Here is a 22,333-nt window from a genome sequence, read left to right on the forward strand (position 1 = left end):
TGTGCACACATGGCAGAACAGACAAATACCCACAAACCTACATATACTTGCACATACAAACCAACATAGTGAGTCCCAGGCTTGCACACACACACACACACATACACACACACACACACACACACACACACACACACACACACATTCACACTTAAACACAGATACACACATTCAAAGAGTGGTGATATAGGTAGTCCCAGTATAATGTGTGGTGGTGTTGTTCCTGCCAGTCTATTAGTCAGTCGTTTTCCTTGGAAAGGAAGTGAGAGGATTATGGTGGTGTGTGTGTGTGTGTGTTCTTTCTTTTGGAGTTTTCAGTCACCTCTTGTCACCCATTGTCTTTTTAAGATAGAGGTTGTCAGACGTGTTGCTGACCCATCCCAGGGACCACCGCACATTTGTTGTATAAAAATCTGTTGCTGTGAAAAAAAGCCTCCTCTGACACATCAAATTATAACACTGATCGTTTGTCCTGCAAGGTTGTTCTTCAGCAGTGTCTTTGAGAATTAACTGTGTGTTTGCGTTCGCCCTAGCCAAGTCCTTTTTAAATAGCTGATTAAATAATCTTCTCTCCTTTTGTTTGTTTATCCATCTGTGTATCTGCCCTCCATCTTTTCATCCACTAGTCTTGCTGCATGTGTTTTATAACCTTTCATTTCTAGTTCAGATTTTTGTCCTTCTGTTCAGCCGTCCATCTGTTCTGCTGTTCTACATCTGTCTAAACCAATCTACTCTATCTAATAATCTCTGTCCCTTCTCTCTTCTTTTTCTTCTGTTTTATCTTGTCCCCCCCCCCCCACCATCCCTCAATAGCTGTCTCTCTCCTTCCTTCTCCCCCTCTCTTCCGTTCTTTTCCTTTAGCAGCAAGTCCAGCACTTCATCACACAACTCTGTGCAAAACAAAAGATGCTATTTCCCCCAAAGGGGAGCGCACAAATACACACACACACACACACAATTCTCAAACAGATGCGGTGTGCGTGACACAGGATCACTGTGTGTGTGTGTGTGTGTGTGTGTGTGTGTGTGTGTGTGTGTGTGTGTGTGTGTGTGTGACTGTACGAGTGAGTGTCCTTGGCTAAACGCCTGTTTCTGGCTCGTTAGTTTTGGACTTCTCTGTAGTGCTCTTGCCTGGATCCAATCAGTATCTCTCTCTCTCTCTCTCTCTCTCTCTCGCTCTCTCTCTTTCCATATGCCTGCATATCTGTCTCTGCCCGTCTATCCATCTTCTTGGCTATCAGTATACTGTACCTGCCTGTTTATTTATCTACCCATCCGTCTTTCTCTCGCTCTCTCTTTCACGTTCTCAGTCAACCTGCCCTGGCTCGCTGTCCCTCCTTCTTCTCTTCCCTCCCCTTAAGGGACTCTTGTCTGGTCAAACAGTCTAGAACAGTCTGCTCCCCTGCCACGTGTTGGCCTGTACCAAATCACTGCAGCAAAACACACACACAACCTGACCGCCAACTTCAACATACACATGCTTCAACATACACATGTCACAAGTTGTGCAACTTTACTTTCTCGTCCAAAGATTCATGCACGCACATATGCATGGCTCCAGGTTATAAACACATGATATTAATTTAGCAGTTTGGAGCAGGGGGATGGGGGGGGGGTTGCTGTGCGGAGGGAGAATATGGGATGAAGGTTGCTGGCAGGATGTCGTCTCTTGGGTCTCATCTCGACTTCGTGTCATTCTTCTGTGTCAACACTGAAAGACATTTGGAGAGTCCAGAGAAGCTGTAAAGCTTAGCTGACAGTCCTCCAAGTGGTCTTTTCTTGTTTTTCTTGTTGTCACTTGTCTGTTTGTTTGCTTCTTGATGAATCGGGGGGAGCTGATCTTCTTAATCATGATATGACAAGTAGACGCCAGTAGCAGTCATCAAATGATAGACATTGAAACAAAGTCAGTGTTTTACGGCAACACACCCCCTAGATTTAGGTATCGATCGTTCTCACGATCAAAGTTCCTGGCAAGCTACGCAGCACAGCGGTTATAACTTATAGATCTCAGGGAGGAGTAGGATATGTGTCACATAATTTATTATTTGGTGGCAGAAATTTGTGTGCATCTTGTGTATCTTGCAACTTGTGTACCTGCGTGCATGTGTATGTGTGTGTGTGCATGTGTGCGTGCATAGTGGTTAACCTGATGTGATGTTTGTTGTTGTCAGGTGCGGAATCTGTGCTACATGGTGACACGGAGAGAGAAGATGAAGCACACCCTGTGTGACCTTCAGCAGAAGATTTTCCACCTGCAGATACAACTCCTGGAGGAAGACATGGCTGGAGGTGAGCAGTATGGGGTTGAATGGGTGTGTGTGTATGAGTAGTGGTAGTAGTCGTTGTTGTAGTAGCAGCAAGACGTGGTCGTAGTAACAGCGGTGAGTTTGAAGAAGTAAAGTTGTCGTAGATTATGAGTAGATGTGGCAGACCAATCTTTGTACCAAGACCTTTACCAACAAGTACTATACGTAAACATCTTTACCTCAGGGTCGGCCATGTTGTTTTTGTGTAGCAGTGGGAAAGGTGCTGACACAACGGCCCCGGAGGCTCTGTTTCATCCTGAATAGATGTCTGAGTATTCGAGTGGTCAAACACCACCACGGTTGCATGTCTTCACACGTCAATAAAGGACAAAACCTCTGGCATTGTGTTAGTAAAAGTTGCGGTTGTACTTTTAATAGTAGTAATGATAAGTACATTATTAAGTTTAGTAGATGTATTTGCAGGTGTACATGTATCAGTTTTTTTTTTTTTTGGATTTTCCCCATTTTTTTCTTCCCAATCCTACCCGCCCAATTACCCCACTCTTCCGAGCCGTCCCGATCGCTGCTCCACCCCTCTGCCAACCCGGGAAGGGCTGCAGACTACCACATGCCACCTCCGATACATGTGGAGTCACCAGCCGCTTCTTTTCACCTGACAGTGAGGAGTTTCACCAGGGGAACGTAGCACGTGGGAGGGTCACGCTCCCACACGCTACGTGGAAGACTGACCAGAGGAGGTGCTAGTGCAGTGACCAGGACACATACCCACCTCCGGCTTCCCACCCGCAGACACTGCCAACTGTGTCTGTAGGGACACCCCGACCAAGCCGGAGTTAACAGGGGGATTCGAACCTGCGATCCTCGTGTTGGTAGGCAATGGAGTAGACCACCACGCTACCCGAATGCTCGATTTTGTTTTTGTCAATGGCTTTTAATTTTGTTTTGAGCAGCAAGCTTAACCTTGTCACCTACATGTCCACTGCAGAACAATGGAGAGAAAGTTTGCCTGGACACACGACAAACATCATCCAAAATAAACGTTTGTCTCGTCCTTTTTCCCTGCATTCAAGTGACTGATCCAGATGCCCTTCCTCCAATGTCACAGTAATTGCAACAAGCGCAGTAAATCCCAGAGCTACTATCAAGTATTTGTGGTGCTGTATTGGCTATGCCTCTCTTAAAAGTATATATATACATATTTTTTTATTATTCCTTAAATTAAAGGCAGCACCTGGTGAATTGGGGTTTATGCATTGAGAATAGAGGTGACTCAACTACACACATACATTTCTGGACTTGATTCTGTTTTATAACCCACCAGCCTTTTCTAGATTTTGCTTTTAATCGACATTCTTCTGAGTTTTTGAGCACAGTCCATCTGGCCTGTCTGCTCCTAGGTGTCAAAGAGGTAAATATTTACAGCTTTACATCACCATTTTCATTGTGATACTGTCCCCCGCACACATTACATTGTGTTCAAGTAGTGTCAGCATTTGTGACATTTACAAACGCTTCGTTGTCATGGTAATGTTGAACTCCAGTTGCTGTGGTGATGACGATAGTTATAAGTGTCACGGTGATGACAATAAACTCACGTAATCATGGTGATCATGTGATCAGCTGTGGTGAGGACCTTGAGCCATCTCTGACGTAGTGAATTCAAGGAGCCCTAAAGATTAACCCGTTGCTACCATTTCATTTTACTTTCTGCTGATAAAACTGAATATTTTTTTTAAATTATTATTATTATTCCCCCTTTTTTTCTCCCCAATTGTACTTGGCCAATTACCCCACTCTTCCGATCTGCCTCAGTCACTGCTCCACCCCCTCTGCCGATCCGGGGAGGGCTGCAGACTACCACATGCCTCTTCCGATATATGTGGAGTCACCAGCCATTTCTTTTCACCTGACAGTGAGTTCACCAGGGGGACGTAGCATGTGGGAGTATCATGCTACCCCCCCCCCAAACAGGCGCCCCGACTGACCAGAGGAGGCGCTAGTGCAGCGACCAGGACACATACCCACATCCGGCATCCCACCCGCAGACATGGCCAATTGTGTCTGTAGGGATACCCAACCAAGCCAGAGGTAACACGGGGATTCGAACCGGCGATCCCCGTGTTGTTCGGCAACGGAATAGACCGCCACGCTACCCAGACACCAAAACTGAATAGTTTTATGTGAATTGTATACTGGGATTGTCAAGGTGATAGAGACAAACTGTCTTTGAAATAGGCGAGAAAGCTTTGCCCCCATTCGTTTTAATAATGCTGCGGTGCATCAAATGTATTCCACACTGTTATTGTTGGTGTTTCATTAGATTGCTTGCGTTAACCCAGTTACACACACACAGCTTTTTGATATCAACTGCATTTTACAGAATATCCAGTAGTTTTATTGAAGTGGGCCCACACATAATAGTGTCTTAGTCTTTCAAATCAAATGCAATGGCTTGCAAGGTCATTGCAAGCAACCCGGCTGCATTAGGAAATCACAGAAGCAGTTTTGCAGGATTGCTATAAAGTAAATCAGAAAGATGGCGATATCGAAAGCAGCATCATTCATCCAGTGGCTTATTGTTATCATAGTTTCTGACCAATTAGGAACTGGCACCACATTGGCACCAGTCGTTATTGCTGACTATAATTAATACAGAACACACACTTACTTATACTTACACTGACACATACTCTATACACAACCCACACACTCACTAATACGCACACACTCTTAAAACCTGTAAAACACACACACACATACACTCTCACTCTCTCTCCTGCCCAGACTGAGGGCCTCTGACTCAGCAGTTTGCTACTATCAGGAGGTGTGAACTATGCTGCAGCCACTAAACAGCCCTATCTGTTAACACTGCCACAGAAGTTAGATTATGGGTAGGACTGTGTGTGTGTGTGTGTGAGTGTGAGACAGAGAGTTTATGTGTGCCCGTGCACTGGGTATGAATAATGGGGCTGTCTGCTGTACTAACTGACCATGTCTCTCACATTGTGTCTTCCTCTTTGTTGTGCCTCTTAAATCTTTGGCTCTAATGTCTTTCACTCCTCTCTCCCTCACATTTGTTATACCGGACGTTGTTGTTTTTTTTTTTTTTCTCATCTCCGTTAATCTGATTTTCTTATCTCTCATACTTTCTCCTTCCTCTTGTTTTATTCCTTTTTGTCCTTATCTAACAGGTTCTTTGCATCAACCCATAATTATTTTTTTTTGGTACATAGCATGAATGACAACATTTCATCTTTTTTTTTTTACAAGCCCAATTATGAACTGCAGTATAGCAAATGTTTTTTTTTTATTTCAATAATTATTGATTTTAAAGTAGCAATACTGAGGATCCTCGTCTTTGTTTAACTGACAGAGTCGCCAGTGTGGTTGCGTCAGCACCTACCCCATGAACAAAACAACAACAAAAAGACAGAGTCTGAGTTTTAACTATTCATGTTGTTACCATTCTTCTATGAGCTTGTTCTACCATATTTTCTTGATAGCCGTGAAAACTTTGGTTCCTCTTCAAACTGACCGCTTCCTGCCACCTTCAGCAGCATTTGACAAAATCCTGCCAGACAGTAATCATTAGATGAGCAGTTACACAAGAAATCATCATTTGAATATTTCCGGAGTATTAATTAATTATTTATTTTCATTTGAGATACTTTATTAATCCCCGTGGGGAAATTACGCTCTGCATTTAACTCATCCTAGCTGTGTAGCTAGGAGCAGTGGGCGGCCATCATGCAGCATCCGGGGACCAACTCCAGGTCGTCTTGTCATGCCTCGGTCAGGGGTACAGACAGGAAGGAGTATTAACCCTAACATGCGTGTCTTTTTGATGGTGGGGGGGAAACCGGAGCACCCGGAGAAAACCCACCGCAGACATGGGGGGGAAAACATGCAAACTCCACACAGAGGACGATCTGGGATCACCCCCAAGGTTGGACATCCCCGGGGTTCGAACCCAGGACCTTCTTGCTGTGAAGCGACCGCTAACCACTGGGCCACTGTGGCGCCACTGGATTAGCTTTTCTCTTACATATGCTAGTGGTAGGAAGTACCATAAAAAGACATTTGTTTACATGCAAACGATCAGAATCGTAACTTTAAAGGTATGCTATTTAACATTGACACCCATGAGCACCCAAGGGACTTAAATGAAAACAAAAATCTGCCTGACCACCCCCAGATAGTGAGCAGAGAACATTCTATGCACTAGCAATTGAAAATGGAGACATACAATTATTCAGGGTGACAGAGAGAAAAAAAGTCCTCCTATTCTAAACTGCAGGTACTGTGTGTAGACTTTGAAGGGGGAAAGGTCTTGCCTGTATTGATTGCTTGTGCTGCACATTGACTCACAAATACAATTGACCTTTCGCAAAGTACCGCCCCAGAACGGTGCTTGTCCAATCCTACCTTAGCAACGGTCCGTCAAGCTTTCAAACACACAACAAAATGCTGAAACGGTGTGCCTATGGGATCTGCAAATTGGATACTACATATCTTAAAAGTTTGGAGGGGGTGTAATTTTCTTTCCCTTCCCGAAACCCAGAATGCAAGAAGCGCAATGTCGGCAATACATTTGGCAGTATAGCAGACCCCATGGCCAGCTTAATCCATCCAAAATCAACAAAAATACCCGTCTGCTCCAAGCTAAGCTTGCTACTAGCTATTATTGATAGCTAATACAGCCAACGTATTATTACTGTTACCCACACAATGCGCTGATTTCTTCCTTCATGTTTTGGTGTTTTCCGGCTACTTCCTGGATAGTTCTGAAATGCTTGACGGGCATAGCAACAGTAACTAAGGGGGGCGGGACTTTGCAAAAGGTCAATTGACAGCTCATGCCAATGCCAGCCAGCTGCAGAGCTACACTTTGGCAGTGCATTTTTCTTTTGGACCCCCCCCCCTTTTCTCCCCAATTATACATGGGCAATTACCCCACGCTTCCGAGCCGTCCCGGTCACTGTTCCACCCCCCTCTGCCAATCTGGGGAGGGCTGCAAACTACCACATGTCTCCTCCAATACATGTGGAGTCGCCAGCCGCTTCTTTTCACCTGACAGTGAGGAGTTTCACCAGGGGGACGTAACGCGTGAGAGGATCACGCTATCCTCCCCAGTTCGCCTCCCCCCCCCAACCAGGCACCCCGACCGACCAGAGGAGGCACTAGTGCAGCGACCCGGACACATACCCACATCCGGCTTCCCATCTGCAGACACGGACAGTTGTGTCTGTAGGGACGGACACTCAACCAAGCCGGAGGTAACATGGGGATTCGAACCGGTGATCCTCGTGTTGGTAGGCAACAGAATAGACTGCCACGCTACCTGGACACCCCTTCTGTCAGAGCTTTTTGCTCACAAAGAACACACACACACACCTGTCTGTCAACCTGGCTTAACAAGACTGTCAGTCTGTGTCCAGCTGTCCATCTCAATGTCCCACCCAATTTGGATAATGCCCATTGTTCCAACAGCCTGTTATTCCCTGCAGTTTTTTTACCCTTAATATGTTATTGTATTTTCATCGGCTTGGTGTCGATGCAGTTGCCCACTGGGGACTGGGGTTCGCGCCCCGGTCTCGTCAGATCCGACTATGGCCGGACTCGACGAAGCAGCGATCATTGGCAACGCTGTCTTCGGGAGGGGGGCGGAGTCGGCTTGTGTTCGTCATGTGAATGCGTCTCTGTGTGTGTCGGAAAAACAGGGGTTCGGCTTGGATTCGCCTTGTCACGAAAGTGGGGAGGCGCTTTCCTTCGAGACTGCCGGCCGGAGAGATGCAGTTGGCGAACGCATGCAATACCAGGGTGGGTGTTTGAATTAAAATAGGGATCAATTGGCCACTAAATTGGGAGAAAAAAGGGAAAAATCAGAAATAGATTTATAAAAAAAAAAAAATATGTTATTGTATTTTGACATGCAAACATCAGGATACTGTTTGCTACAAATTCACATGAATAGGAGGTGTAACATTTAAAACACTTGTGAGAATATCATCTCTACTTCACCAGCAATATCAACTTTCTTGTATTTATCCCTGGCCAGTTCAGATCAATGATTCATAACAAGACTGGAGCCAACTTGCAACTTGGCGGTGTTGTATCGAACTCTGTTTCCCCGTCGAGATCCATTTCCCCCTATGGAAACAAGTTAGCTATCGGTTACGATTAGGTTAAGGTAAGTGTTAGGTTAAGATTAGGGTTAGGATAAGGTTAAGGTTAATCAAGCGTTACGGTGTTGTATCGAACTCTGGCAAGGGGGAAACAGATCTCGACAGGGAAACAGAGTTTGATACAACACCAGCAGTCAATGAACTAACAACTGCGGGGAGAGTGTGTATTTTTGGTGCTGCCGGCCTTCATAGCAGTGGCCGTTTGTTTTCAGGATAAAGGGCTGTCGGACAATTGGGCTTTCGGTCCAACGGGACATTTTTCGGACTATTGGGGTTTCGGAATAATGGGCCGTCTGAACAATGGCTTGGCACCCTCAGTTCAACTGACAGTCTGCCAGCCTGTATTTCTGTCATGTTTATCAGCCGCCTGTCATGTCTGGGGCCTGGCCCCATTGTGAAAGCAAGTGAGACTACAGAACACGCTAGCTGAGTCTAATCTCATACGGAGGAAGAGAATAAGGAGGAATTCAGGGAAAGAGATCAATTAAACAAATGATAGATGATTTCTCACTGTCTAGAAATGAACTTTTATTCTCTGAGTTCCTTCTCCCTTGCCAACTCACTCGTCCATAAATTGCAATGCATTTATGGTTTAATTTGAGCAACCCACCTAGTTAAATGTCTTATATGTGACAACTTCCTTGGCAAGCTAAAAATTCTGAATTTTATGCTGATGGGGCATGTGTGTGTGTCTGTGTCTGTGTCTGTGTATGAGACTGTCTGACTAATTTCAAAGAATGAACTCTTTCATTTGGGATCATTGAATGCCTTTGTCAGGCTTGTGTTTTCTGAATAAAAGTCCCTCCAGTGCATCAAGATAAACTGTTCACCATCTTAGCCCCATCATAGGTGAAATAATAGGGCATTTTGTTAGTTACATGTTTAGGACAGGAATACTGTCCTTATATTTCACCATCCTGAGGATTCATTCTAGCTACTTTTCCCCTGTAAAAACAACAAATTGTCCATTGTATTTACTGCGGCATTATCTGAACCTCATTTTAGATGTAATCCATCTTGATTGTGCTTGTTTGCACTGTCTAAAAGTTGCTCACATAGAGGAATACATGTGCGTACACATGTGTATCTGTATATGTCTGTATATATGATTCTGGAGATGAGTCACTGTGTTTTTGTTAATGTAATTGAGCTCTACCATGGAAAATTTGGTGGGACCTCAAGTTTCACCTGCATACACAAATATAAACACAAAAAAACATAGATGGAAACAGTCATATACACAGACATACGTAACCACAGGGCTTGAAGTTATGGTATTATCGTGCAGGTAGTGCACTCTCTAGGAGTGATTTGCAACAGAAGGGTACCAGCAAGCGTTAAAGGGGAGGTTTACAAGATGGTTGTGAGACCAGCTATGTTATATGGTTTGGAGACAGTGGCGCTGATGAAAAGACAGGAGGCGGAGCTGGAGGTGGCAGAGTTGAAGATGCTAAGATTTTCATTGGGAGTGACGAAGGAGGACAGGATTAGGAACGATTATATTAGGGGGACAGCTCAGGTTGGACGGTTTGGAGACAAAGCAAGAGAGGCAAGATTGAGATGGTTTGGACATGTGTTTAGGAGAGATGCTGGGTATATTGAGAGAAGGATGCTGAATATGGAGCTGCCAGGGAAGAAGAAAAGAGGAAGGCCAAAGAGGAGGTTTATGGATGTGATGAGGGAGGACATGCAGGTGGCTGGTGTGACAGAGGAGGATGCAGAGGACCGGAAGAGATGGAAACGGAGGATCCGCTGTGGCGACCCCTAATGCGAGCAGCCGAAAGTAGTAGTAGTAGTAGTAGTGCACTCTTTAAACCTGCAGTAGGGAACTTTTGACTTCCCCTATTGGTAGTTTAAGTAATTACACAAACACTGTCGACGCGAGCTTAGTTAATAGTTACAAAAATACAATGAAACTTCCACAGTTCCAAGACAATAGTCCGTTATTTGAGTAGAGTAAATGTAATAGCTACATAGCCTACTCTAAATATTTTACAAACACCAACCAGTCCACGCGACAGTCCCTTCTCTTCTTTCAGCGCTCTCCAATGAGGAAAAGCTACCATGTTTGTCGTCGCCATTGATCGCTTTCTTTTTATTTTATTTTTTTTTTAAATTTAATCCTTCCTCTGAAAGCCGAGTTTCTTTTTCTCTGGAGCATCACAAACTACCCTGTCGCTACTTCAGCTCTGGCGAAGCGTCTATAATTTTTCCAAACAACTTTGGCTCCAACTTCCGTGTGACAAAAGGGTTTGCATGCCTCTGATTGGCCAACCCTAACTCAACCCCACCCCACCCTAAAGCTAACCTTAACCAATCAGAGGCAGAGTTTGCTAGTTGACATAAAACGCGTCACTACCAGTATTCCAGCACGGGAATGTCGCCCACATACCAGATGCAGAGATTTACCTGGCAGTGATAGGCTTAATCAGCACTGTGTGAACTTGTTTGGCAAGTGCTTGAATTTAACAGACGTTCGTTTATATGTAAAAGTCCCGCACTCTGGCTTTAAACGTATAACATACAAACACACACAAACACGCGAAAGGTTTTGCACTTTTGTTATGCTGGTTGTGCAAATCAAAATCAAATCAATTTTATTTGTATAGCTCAATATCCCAAATTACAAATTTGCCTCAGTGGGCTTAACAGCAACACAACTTCCTGTCCTTATTAACTCTGGCTCAAACCAAATTGTGATAAGCTGACAGTGGCTAGTGTTGGCCTTTTTGATCTTTTGTGTGTGTGTGTGTGTGTGTGTGTGTGTGTGTGGATGCGAGCGAGTGAGAGTGCACATTGAAAGGCAAATTGCTCTTCTAGACATCTAAAGAGAGGAGACGAGAACAGAAACAAGGACGATGGGTAAGAAAGTAATAGATGCAAGACAGCATGGAAGGAGGGAGGAAACAGGAAAGAGATGTAAGAGAGAGTAAAGTACGACAAAAAAAGTGGAGTGAAGAAAACAGTGCAGAGGTGAAGTCAAGTCAAGTCAATTTTATGTATATAGCCCAACATCACAAATTAGAAATTTGCCTCAGTGGGCTTTACAGCGGCACAACATCCTGTCCTTAGACCCTCAGAATGAGTGAGAAAATGAGGGAAAAGGGGATGAGAAAGAAAATGAGCAAACAGAAAGAGGGAAAGAAAGCGCTGACAAAAAGGTGGCGAGTGAAGAAAACGGGAGTGGAAAGAGAAAGGGAGGGAGAGAACTTTCTCATAATGCACTTAAGCTCAGGTAAGAAGTGGGACAGCGTCTTGGTGTGCACACACACACACACACACACACACACACACACACACACACACACACACACACACACACACACCCTCACCTTGCAGTCCACTGAGCCCAGAAAGAGGGGATATTAATCACACACTTCAAAAAGACAAATCCCCTGGTGCTGTTGCACCTTCTAAATGAGGGAGGGTTGGAGGACAAAAGGGAGGTAGAGAGTGATGCAGAGGCGGAGAGGGGGTGACAGGGTGAGGTCGTGAGAGAAATGGAATGGAGAAAATTTGCAGGGAAGGAAAGGGAACTGATGGGAATAAAAGCTACTCTTAAAGGGTTCCCAGTTGTGGGAGTTGGATTCTTATTAAGATTACAAGTGTTGGGGGAAGCTTAGCACTTTTGTGCGGCGCTCTAAAGCAGGGGTCCCCAACCTTTTTTGCACCTCGGACCGGTTTAATATTGACAATATTCTGGCGGACCGGGGCAGGGGCGGGGATGGGTTAATAATGACTGGAATATAGTTTAGGCATATAAGTCCGTTATTGTTGCTTTTTATTTTTCTTGCCCTTTTTTATCTGTTTAAGTGGGAGAGTACTGCTGGCGTCGTGTGTGGCTGCCGCTTCTCCCTCTCGTAGCCCCCCTTCCCATCCACCCCTGTATGTCTGTGTTAGGTTTATCTGTTGTCTTGTTTCACCCCGTTTATTGTAAAGCGACTTTGAGTGTTAGAAAAGTGCTATACAAGTTTGATTTATTATCGTTATTATTATATTGCGGCACGGTGGTACAGTGGTTAGCGCGGTCGCCTCACAGCAAGCAGGTCCTGGGTTCGAGCCCCAGGGTAGTCCAACCTTGGTGGGTCATCCCGGGTCATCCTCTGTGTGGAGTTTGCATGTTCTCCCCGTGTCTGTGTGGGTTTCCTCCGGGGGCTCCGGTTTCCCCCCACAGTCCAAAGACATGTAGGTCAGGTGAATTGGCCATACTAAATTGTCCCTAGGTGTGTGTGTGTGTGTGTGTGTGTGTGTGTGTGTGTGTGTGTGTGTGTGTGTGTGTTGGAGCTGTGATGGTCTGGCGGCCTGTCCAGGGTGTCTCCCCGCCCCGCCTGCTGCCCAATGACTGCTGGAATAGGCTCCAGCATCCCCGCGACCCTGAGAGCAGGATAAGCGGTTCAGATGATGGATGGATGGATATTATTATAAGTCAATAGTATCACAACGTTTAAAGTAACGCTTGGATATTAAACACACAGCGCATATTTTCCTCGCATTAACATAACATACATATAACAACATTGCAACTCACAAATATCACTGAATCAGTGGGAGCTCTGGGCTTGTTTCCCTGCAGCAAGACGGTCCAATCGAGGGGTGATGGGAGACAGTGACACCCGAAGGGTGTTTCTTATGTCCAGTCCATTCCGCAGTTTTGTTTCCGTTGCATTCATTGCAGAAAACCCCGCTTCACAGAGGTATGATGTTGGAAATGGAAGCAGTTTTCAGTGCTTTCCCAGCAAACAAAAGAACATTCCCAGCACGTCCCCTAAAGGTCCTCTCCGAACGTTCGGTAAATGTCATTGTGTAGGGTTTTTATTACGTCACGTGGACGTTATTGCGAGACGTTTAAAGAATGTTCCACAATGACATCCCAGGAACGTCAAGTAGACTTTCCCTTAACGTCCCTGTAATGTCCTCGGGACACCCCACAATAACGTCCCCGTGACATCCCGGGACGTCTGGAGGACTTTCCCCTATTGTGCCTGTAATGTCCTCGGGATGTTCGCTTAACCTCGCGCAATAACATCCCTGGGAAATCACGGGGACGTCTACAGGACTTTCCCCTAACGTCCGTGTACTGTCCTTGGGAAGTTCCGCAATAACGTCCGTCACAGGGACGTCTACAGGACTTTCCCCTAACGTCCCTGTTGACGTCCTCGGGACGTCCCCGTGACGTAATGAAAACCCCAGAAACCTTTGGGAAAACAAATAACTGTGGTATTTCGACCAGTACCAAGACATTTCAAGGAAACTCATAAATGAAGGAAGATGTTATGCAAAACTGTTCATGTGGTGGATGATCCGTGGATGAGAGAGATTTCCCTCTCAACAAATCAGAGATATTAAGGTTTAGAAGCTGCAAAATGGAGATGTCTTTCCGGAGGGAGCGCCTTCCAGAACAGCTTAAGCCAAACACGCACCAGCGCAGAAGCAGAGCGATGCTCATGTCACGTGCCGTCTTTAGCACAAATAAAAACGCTTTGAATATTGAAAGGCTACGTTTGGATCTGCTCTAATACCTTTCTCCCAAAGAAAATGACTCTGTAGGAGTGTGGATGGGGGGCGGGGTGGATGGGGGGGATCGAACAGTGACGTGTTGCTGGGATTTTGTATTGAAATGAATAGGAAGGTCCTTATCGCACATCTACCGGCGCCAGTGTGTTCTGCGCTGGCTTCTTTTTGTAGTCCTGGCAAGGTTCCAGCATTTTAAAAGGAAGGACACGGCGAAGACAGCGCTGCAATTTACAGTACTTATTTCATTACACACTTAAACACAGCGCCGGCATTCAGTCAATAGAGGCTCCGTTGACAGAGCTGTGAAGTGTTGATCATCCTCCTCTCAGAGGCAGTTAGCTAACGTCCAGCAGCATTAGCAAGCCAGCCATACACACCATCCAGCGTGTCAGCACGTCTCTCTCGCTCTGCTAAAGACACAAATAGGAAGAGGGCTTCAACTTGGCTTTCTTTACGTTTGAGGTTTCTTACCAAAACACACTGTGTGTGTCGTTGATGTCAAACAAACATGTTGAATGCGTTTCCTTCCGCATATAAAAGACTACCTCATATGCAAAGACTTTTTTGCGATGTTTTGTTTATATCGGTTCGCCATCCTTTTTTTTCTTCGCTTTGCTGTTGGCGGATATGACGCAATACCGCCGCCAACCATTGAATCGTGTGAAATCGAGCAAAAAAACAAAAGTGTAAAACGTCATTCAGTTACTCTTACGTTGTATGAAAACCACCTCTCTGATTTTGTCTACCTTGGAAGACCCTCACCGACATTTGCACATTTTATTTCTCCGTCCTTTTTTTTTCTTCTCCATTCCATATTACGGACATGTGTATATATATATATGTGTGTGTGTGTGTGTGTGTATATATATGTATGTGTGTGTGTATATATATATATATATATATATATGGGTTTTTTTGTTGCTTTTGTTGCATGCAGCTGCTTCACTCTCAGATCAACTGTTTTCTTAATCAAACTTATCACAGTAAATACGATAAATATAAGTAAATATAAAGTAAACAGTCACACGAAAAGTGTACACAATCAGTCGCACCAATGACAATATGCCAGGGTGAAAAAAACATACATATTAAATAAAGATTTTGCAAAGCTTACAAATATTAGACAGCTTTTTTTTTATCAATATCATGATTATTATTCAGCTTCAGTGGAAACAGACAGTTCAGGAAAGCTTGGTTTTTTTATTTGCAAATTTAGACTTGTGAATGTAGAATTTAGCAAAACATCCTCCGCTGCCACTGACAACTCACATACATGTACAAGCTCACATGGCTGTACACATTACCGTTGTCGCAGAAATAAATTGGAAATACATTCATGTACATGACATACACACACACACACACACACGCACACACACAGTGCATAGTACTGCTACTCTACAACACTGTAATATGGAGCTGCATGTTAAGGGACTTGAATGAATGAATACACATAGACACCCAAACAGCTGCATACAGTAAAATACAAAAAATGGAGTGAGTGATAGCCACATTATGTATTCCAACTAGTGCTAACCAGCATGTAGTGCACCAATAGTTTACCACCAGCTGATCCTCGCAAATATTGTCAACTTCAGTTAACGAGAACTGCCCCCTACCCTTACACACACACAGACACACACACAGTGGAACAGCAGGGGAGTCAGTCAGTCATGTAGTCAGGACTTTGTGTGTTTGTTTAAGCAGCAGCAGCATGTTACAACAAGACACCCCCAACAATAAGGGCGTTCCACACCACAGCGAGAGAGAGAGAGAGGCAGGAGGGCACGTGATGAGATATTGTTGTTTGTATGGGAGCCACTGAAGCGTAACTATGTACCCGTACCTTCTCCTTACTCGCTATGTGTGTGTGTGCGTGTGCGCGTACACACTCTTGCGTAGAGAAATGCAAATGTGCTGACATCAAATCTGTGCATAAATGTTATGTACTGTAAGCGGTTTCTTTTCTATACGTACTCACATGTTCTTGTAGAGTCCGGATTATAGGTTCCCATTACAGGGCATGTTAACGTGTGCGCGCGTGCGAGTGTGTTTATGTTGGTATGTGCTGCATGTTACCTACCGTGCTCCCTCAGCTGGAGCCGGGGAGTTAGGTTCCACAGCTTGATAGGACAGCACCCAGCATGAGGGCTCCCAGCAAGGGTCTGTTATGTGTCACACAGCGTGTGTGTCAGCATGCTGAAAGACCTGAAAACTACCACAAAGCCTTGTCTGTGTGTGTGTGTGTGTGTGTGTGTGTGTGTGTGTGTGTGTGTGTGTGTGTGTGTGTGTGTGTGTGTGTGTGTGTGTGTGTGTGTGTGTTATATTCAAAGAGGTCAACCACATTATCACTTAAAAAGACAGACAATGGGGTGTCCGGGTAGCGTAGTGGTCTATTACGTTGCCTACCAACACGGGGATCACTGGTTCAAATCCCCGTGTTACCTCCCGCTTGGTCTGGCGTCCCTACAGACACAATTGGCCGTGTCTGTGGGTGGGAAGCCGGATGTGGGTATGTGTCCAGGTCGCTGCGCTAGCGCCTCCTCTAGTCAGTCAGGGCGCCTGTTCAGGGGGGAGGGGGAACTGGGGGGAATAGTGTGATCCTCCCATGTGCTACGTCCCCCTGGTGAAATTCCTCACTGTCAGGTGAAAAGAAGTGGCTGGCGACTCCACATGTATCGGAGGAGGCATGTGGTAGTCTGCAGCCCTCCCTGGACCGGCAGAGAGGGTGGAACCGGGACGGCTTGGACGAGTGGGGTAATTGGCCGGGTACAATTGGGGATAAAAAGGGGGAAATTTTTCAAACCAAAAAAAAAAAAGACTGACAATGACACAGTTTTTTGTTTGCTTAACTTTATCTCTGGGCTAAACACTGGTGGGGTTAAACTGAGGTACCCTTCATTTATACAGCACAATGACTGGACACATATTTCATTCATTGATCCATTATCCAAACCACTTATACTTACTCAGGGTCACGGGTATGCTGGAGCCTATCCCAGCAGTCACTGGGCGGCAGGCAGGAAGACACCCTGGACAGGCCGCCAGACCATCACAGGGCCAAAACACACACATCAGAAACAATACCACCCATTAAATGAACCAGTGAACAAACTCCTACAACACAAAAACAAAAAACACAAATGTTCTCCTTTTTCAAGGCAAAGTTGAGTTTTGTTCTCGTGATTATTAAAGTTATCCCCCCCCCCCACACACACACATTACAGCCTTGGACCCTGGCTCGAACTCTGTTGATCTCTTAGGTGGGCTAACAAAGGTGGGCTAAATTGATCTCAGAGGACTACGGTCTGCACACTAAAATTGTTCCCAAAAACTAACCTGTTGGCGACGTTTCGATCAGTTAGATCTTGGAAGATTCATTCGGCTTTAACCTGACAGGTACACTTGAGTGCTGCATCTCACATATTGAACTCTTGACAGCCGGCATTAACATGCATCTTTGGAACTTGGGCCTTATCGAGATGAAGTTTAAGCTCAGATAGTGGTTTATGTGGTCAGAGGAGCATTACTATGCATACGTTAGATTACGCTGGATACGTTAATTAAAAAGAGGTTTATTCGTCAGCCTGCACAGTGCACATAAAATTACTAAGTCTTTACACGAAAAGATGTAGGGAATTCAATGCCGTGAACCCAAAAAACTCCCAAAAAAGGCTCGATTCCTGCTGCAGTTAGCAACTTCAAAAGAACAAAGTGATGCTTTCAGCTCTGTAAACAATTGATGTAATTGTATTTGTGTCACGTTACAGGTGTGTGATGCTGTGTGTGTCTGTTGTTGTGTTTGATTTTGCTGCACTGGGGAAGGCACCGGAGTTCTATTGCAAGGTGTTCTGTGCTATAAATTGGAAAACAGAAGAAAAACAATAATATACCAAAGTGACTGACAGCTTCCTTAAAGCTATCGAGACTCAGAAGACCAGCTGTTGCCAGACAAAATCATGGAGGGAGGAAAGAAATGAATGTATTGTTGCCTTCTCCCTGGAAACAGGGAAGCTGTTCTTTAAACAGGAAATGAACAATTTATAACCCAATTTTTCCCTGCCGTGAGATGGAACGTTTCCAGGCAGGTGGAGCCTATTTGCATTTTGTGAGGGAAGGATCGATTCAAATCTCTGGGCATAGTTGGAACGTAGTTTAAAGGAAAGATGTAAATGAAACGTAGATGATGCATGTCTGTGTCATGTCTGCACACAAGTCAGATGTTAATGCAACCTGCAACCAGGGTCCTATTTGTGTTTATTGCTCATTTCTTTCTCATTTCACCCATGAGGCTTTTACAGTCTTCACGTTTACAGTTTTTTCTTCCTGTACAATTTTCTCCAGCACACAATCACTAATGGGCCAGAATTTCAGCTGTCCTCTGTTATTGGCCAAAATGAGTGTTTAATGTATGTTAATGTTCGCCGCTTTGTCAGCCAAAACGCTGTTTTCTCAGCCAGATCTCTCTTAAGAAAAGGGAGGAAGTCCCCCCCCCCCTGGCTCATTGACACTGCCTAAGGAGAGCTCAAATAAAATAAGCAGAGGAAGCCCCCAATCCCAAAGCTGTCTCCTGTCTCTGCTTGCAGAGAAAACCCAAAAGGGAGAGAAGAGGAGGCAGGGCAGCGTGAAGGAGAGAGGCAAGGAGAGGCGGAAGAGCAGTCCTGAGAAGAAGGAAAGGTGGAAGTCCGAGAACGGCTCCCTGCTCAAAGAACTAGGTATCATCTTTTGTCTGTCTGTTTTTGTGTGTGTGTGTGTGTGTGTGTGTGTGTGTGTGTGTGCACATTTGTGAGAGGTGGTTTGGTATGTGTGTGTGAGGCAGCTTCGTGGTCAGAGGGGTGGTGGTTCTAATATCAGGTCCCTAGCACATATATTTCGGTAACCTGTAATCAGTAATGTTCGCATACCTCCACGTGTGCAGGTAAGAGTCAGCTAGTTAGTGTGTGTGGGTGTGTGTGTGCACCTTCATTTGGGTGTGTAGGGGGTGAGTGTGCATTTATTTGTACACGTCAGGGTAGCCCCAGTTCAACCTGCTGAAGTGCCCATGAGAGAGACTCTAAAATCTTCAAGCTCCAGAGGTTCTGGTGTATCGATGAGCTCTGAACTCAGTGGAAGAAGACAAATGAGAACCTAGAAGTTCTTAACAGAGGGGTGCCTCCATAGCTGAATGGTTACAGCACGTTTGATTCCAGCCAGCGACCTTTGTTGCATGTCATACCTCTCTCTCTCTTACTCACTCTCTCTCTCTCTCTCTCTCTCTCTCTCTCTCTCTCTCTCTCTCTCTCTCTCTCTCTCTCTCTCTCTCTCTCTCTCTCTCTCTCTCTCTCTCTGCACTGCATGTGGGGAGTTTGGTGGTGGAGAGTTTGGTGAGTTTGGCTGAGAGTCTTGACTTTTTCTCGATTTTTTTTTTGTTCTTTTTTTCCTACTGTGTTTATTGTATAATTGTTTTGTGGTTGTTCATATTGTAGTTTGGTTTGTGTTCAATGGTTGCTTTTGGCAGACGGTAAACCGTGCTTCTTGGCGGGCATGGCGTCCTTTCAGATGCCGTCCCTGTCTTTGAGGCACAGAGTGAGGGTAGCACCGCGGGCCAGTACCACGGTGGAGCAGGTGCTGTTGGCAGGAGGAGAACAGGTGGGGCATGGAAACGTCTCATATGCCTCATAAATGGATAAAGCAGTGGTTGTATTTATGAAGGACTAGGGGTTTGTCAACCAGCTGATAGGAAACGGCTTGCTCGTAAACGATGAGTTTACACTAGTTTCCCCACTGGCAATGCCTTTCACCCGGATCACCGTGTCTGAAGTCCCTCCTTTTATTTTCCAACGAGGCACTGGTGCAAGAACTGAAGCACTTCGGGAGGTTTGTGAGTGGTTTCCGGACGGTGAGTCTGGGCTGTAAGGACACCAAATTGAAACATGTTCAGTCTCTGCGGAGAGACAAATGTTCATGTATTTGGACTGTCCGACTCAAACACTGGGTGTCTCTTTCCGTGTTAAGCATGAGGAGTGTATGTGCTCTATATATGCTAGCTCCGGGAGTATGACGTGTTTTGAGTGTGGAGATGTGTGTCACAACCTGATTGCTTGTCCACATAGACAGCACGCAGCGGGGTCCACTGCAGCTGATGTGTGTGACAGCAGGGAGGGGAGCAGTGGGCAACAGGCCGCTGCGGCCGATGTGGCTGACAATGGTGGGCAACAGGTCGCTGCGGCCAATGTGGCTGACAATGGTGGGCAACAGGCCAATGCAGCTGACAATGGCAGGCAACAAGCCGCTGCGGCCGATGTGGCTGACAATGGGGGAGGGGAGCAGCGGGTGGTGGACGACAGAGTGAGGCTGGTGGGTCGGAGCCACCGGTGAGTGCGGGTCTGTGTCTAAGGATAATTTAGCAGGGGAGTTGGAGGCTGAACCTGTGGTCAAGACAGTGCAGAGGGAGGACGACGTGGGGAAGTTGGAGCATTTTGCAGTACAGGAAGCTGAGCTGCTGTAGGTCATAAAATGTGCAATGTAAATAAAGTTTGACTTGACTTGACAGTGAGGCAGAGAAGTAGGTGATGAAGCCTGCTGGTTGCCATGAAAATGTAACTGACATGTGACTGACGTGAATCTGAAGCTGAATCTGATAGTGTTTATCAGAATGTAAACTTGTATTCGTTAGAGAAGATTAATAGTTTTCTGGATGACGCATTTGGTAAATGAGCCGATGTCAAGGATTACTTTCCTGATGTTGAGAAATTTATTCAGTCAGTTACTACGCTGGAAAAAGCTGTTGGGTTAGATTTACTGGGTAGCAAAAAACGTTATCATCTCAAGAAGCATGTCACTGGTCTGAGGAGCGGTTTGAAAGTGCCAAAGGCTAAAATGGTAAAGAAAATGAAACTCATTTTAAATGTACCATGATCATACAACACTGGGTGTTTCTTCTCTGCTGTTTTTCTGTCTGGCTTCTTACTGGTCTGTCTCTCTTCTCATATGCAGGGTTGAAGGGTAGCTTCATTAAATATGAATGGGGTAGAGATGTACAGAAAAGAGATAGATAACAGAAGTAATCAAGCAGAAAAGACTTGATGTAGTTTTCCTACAAGGAACACACAGTGACAGCACAAATGAAATAGACTTGGGCTTATGGTGGGCAGGGCAGCATGTCCTTAGCCCTGGGACAAATTTTAGTGCAGAAGTTGCCGGTTTTATTTTCTTCTACTTTAAATGCAAACATTATATCCAGCCAGCACTGAGAATGTGAGGGCAGAGTTCTTATGGTGAAAGCTGAAATAGAGGAGTTTAGGTTTAGTTTTAAGAATGTTTATACACCAAACCAAGGCTCTGAGCATGAAAGGCTTTTTAAAGTATTGAAAGAAAAATTAAGTGGCATTTATCCAGAAGGGTGCATTGTATTGGGTGGAGACTGGAATTATTGCACTGACTGTACTTTAGATAGGACTGGAAAGGAGCCACACCTTCACTCATCCTGTGTTTTATCCCATCTCTTAAAGAAAGCTGATTTGGTTGATGTGTGGAAGATGAAACGCCATTCGGTTAGACAGTACACATGGGTCAAAATATCAGATAGCAGAGTTAGTGCAGCTAGATTAAACAGGTTTTACGTAGCTGGTTCTTTTAATGCTCAAGTTGTTAATTGTCAGATCTACCCTGTCGCTTTTACAGACCATCATTTAGTCCGGTTTCCTCCCACAGTCCAAAAACATGTAGGTCAGGTCAATCAGCCATACTAAATTGTCCCTAGGTGTGAATGTGTTAGCCCTGTACTGGACTGGCAGCCTGTCCAGGGTGTCACCCCACCTGCTGCTCAATGACTGCTGGGATAGGCTCCAGCATCCCACGACCCCGATTGGGATAAGCGACTTGGATAATGGATGGAGGTGATTTTATTTCCCATTGGAAAACCAATTTTTCTTTTGGCATTTTAAGGTTAAATTATTTTAACTAGATTGTTTAACACAATCTTGGAAAGTGAGAGGATGCCTGAGGAGTGGAAAAGAAGCATACTGGTACCGATTTTCAAGAACAAGGGCGATGTGCAGAACTGTAGCAACTACAGAGGTATAAAGTTGATCAGCCACAGCATGAAGATATGGGAAAGAGTAATAGAAGCTGGGTTATGAGGGGAGGTGACGATTTGCGAACAGCAGTATGGTTTCATGCCACGAAAGAGCACCACAGATGCGATGTTTGCTTTGAGAATGTTGATGGAGAAGTATAGAGAAGGTCAGAAGGAGTTAGATTGTGTCTTTGTAGATTTAGAGAAAGCATACGACAGGGTGCCGAGGAAAGATGTGTGGTATTGTATGAGGAAGTGTGGACTTGCAGAGAAGTATGTAGGAGTGGTGCAGGATATGTATGAGGGAA

At 45.1% G+C, this 22,333-nt stretch overlaps 1 protein-coding gene across 1 annotated transcript in view; it reads left to right on the forward strand.

The window, feature by feature from the left end:
• The window catches only part of jade2 (jade family PHD finger 2), a 139,590-nt gene that overhangs the window by 96,697 nt on the left and 20,560 nt on the right, over positions 1–22,333 (forward strand). The window contains exons 8-9 of the mRNA XM_056284300.1: positions 2,175–2,292; positions 18,556–18,684. Coding sequence (XP_056140275.1) covers positions 2,175–2,292; positions 18,556–18,684 — 247 coding nt within the window. The remainder of the gene's footprint in view (positions 1–2,174; positions 2,293–18,555; positions 18,685–22,333) is intronic.

This window comes from Lampris incognitus, chromosome 8, assembly GCF_029633865.1.
Source record: "Lampris incognitus isolate fLamInc1 chromosome 8, fLamInc1.hap2, whole genome shotgun sequence".
Taxonomy (NCBI): Eukaryota; Metazoa; Chordata; class Actinopteri; order Lampriformes; family Lampridae; genus Lampris; species Lampris incognitus.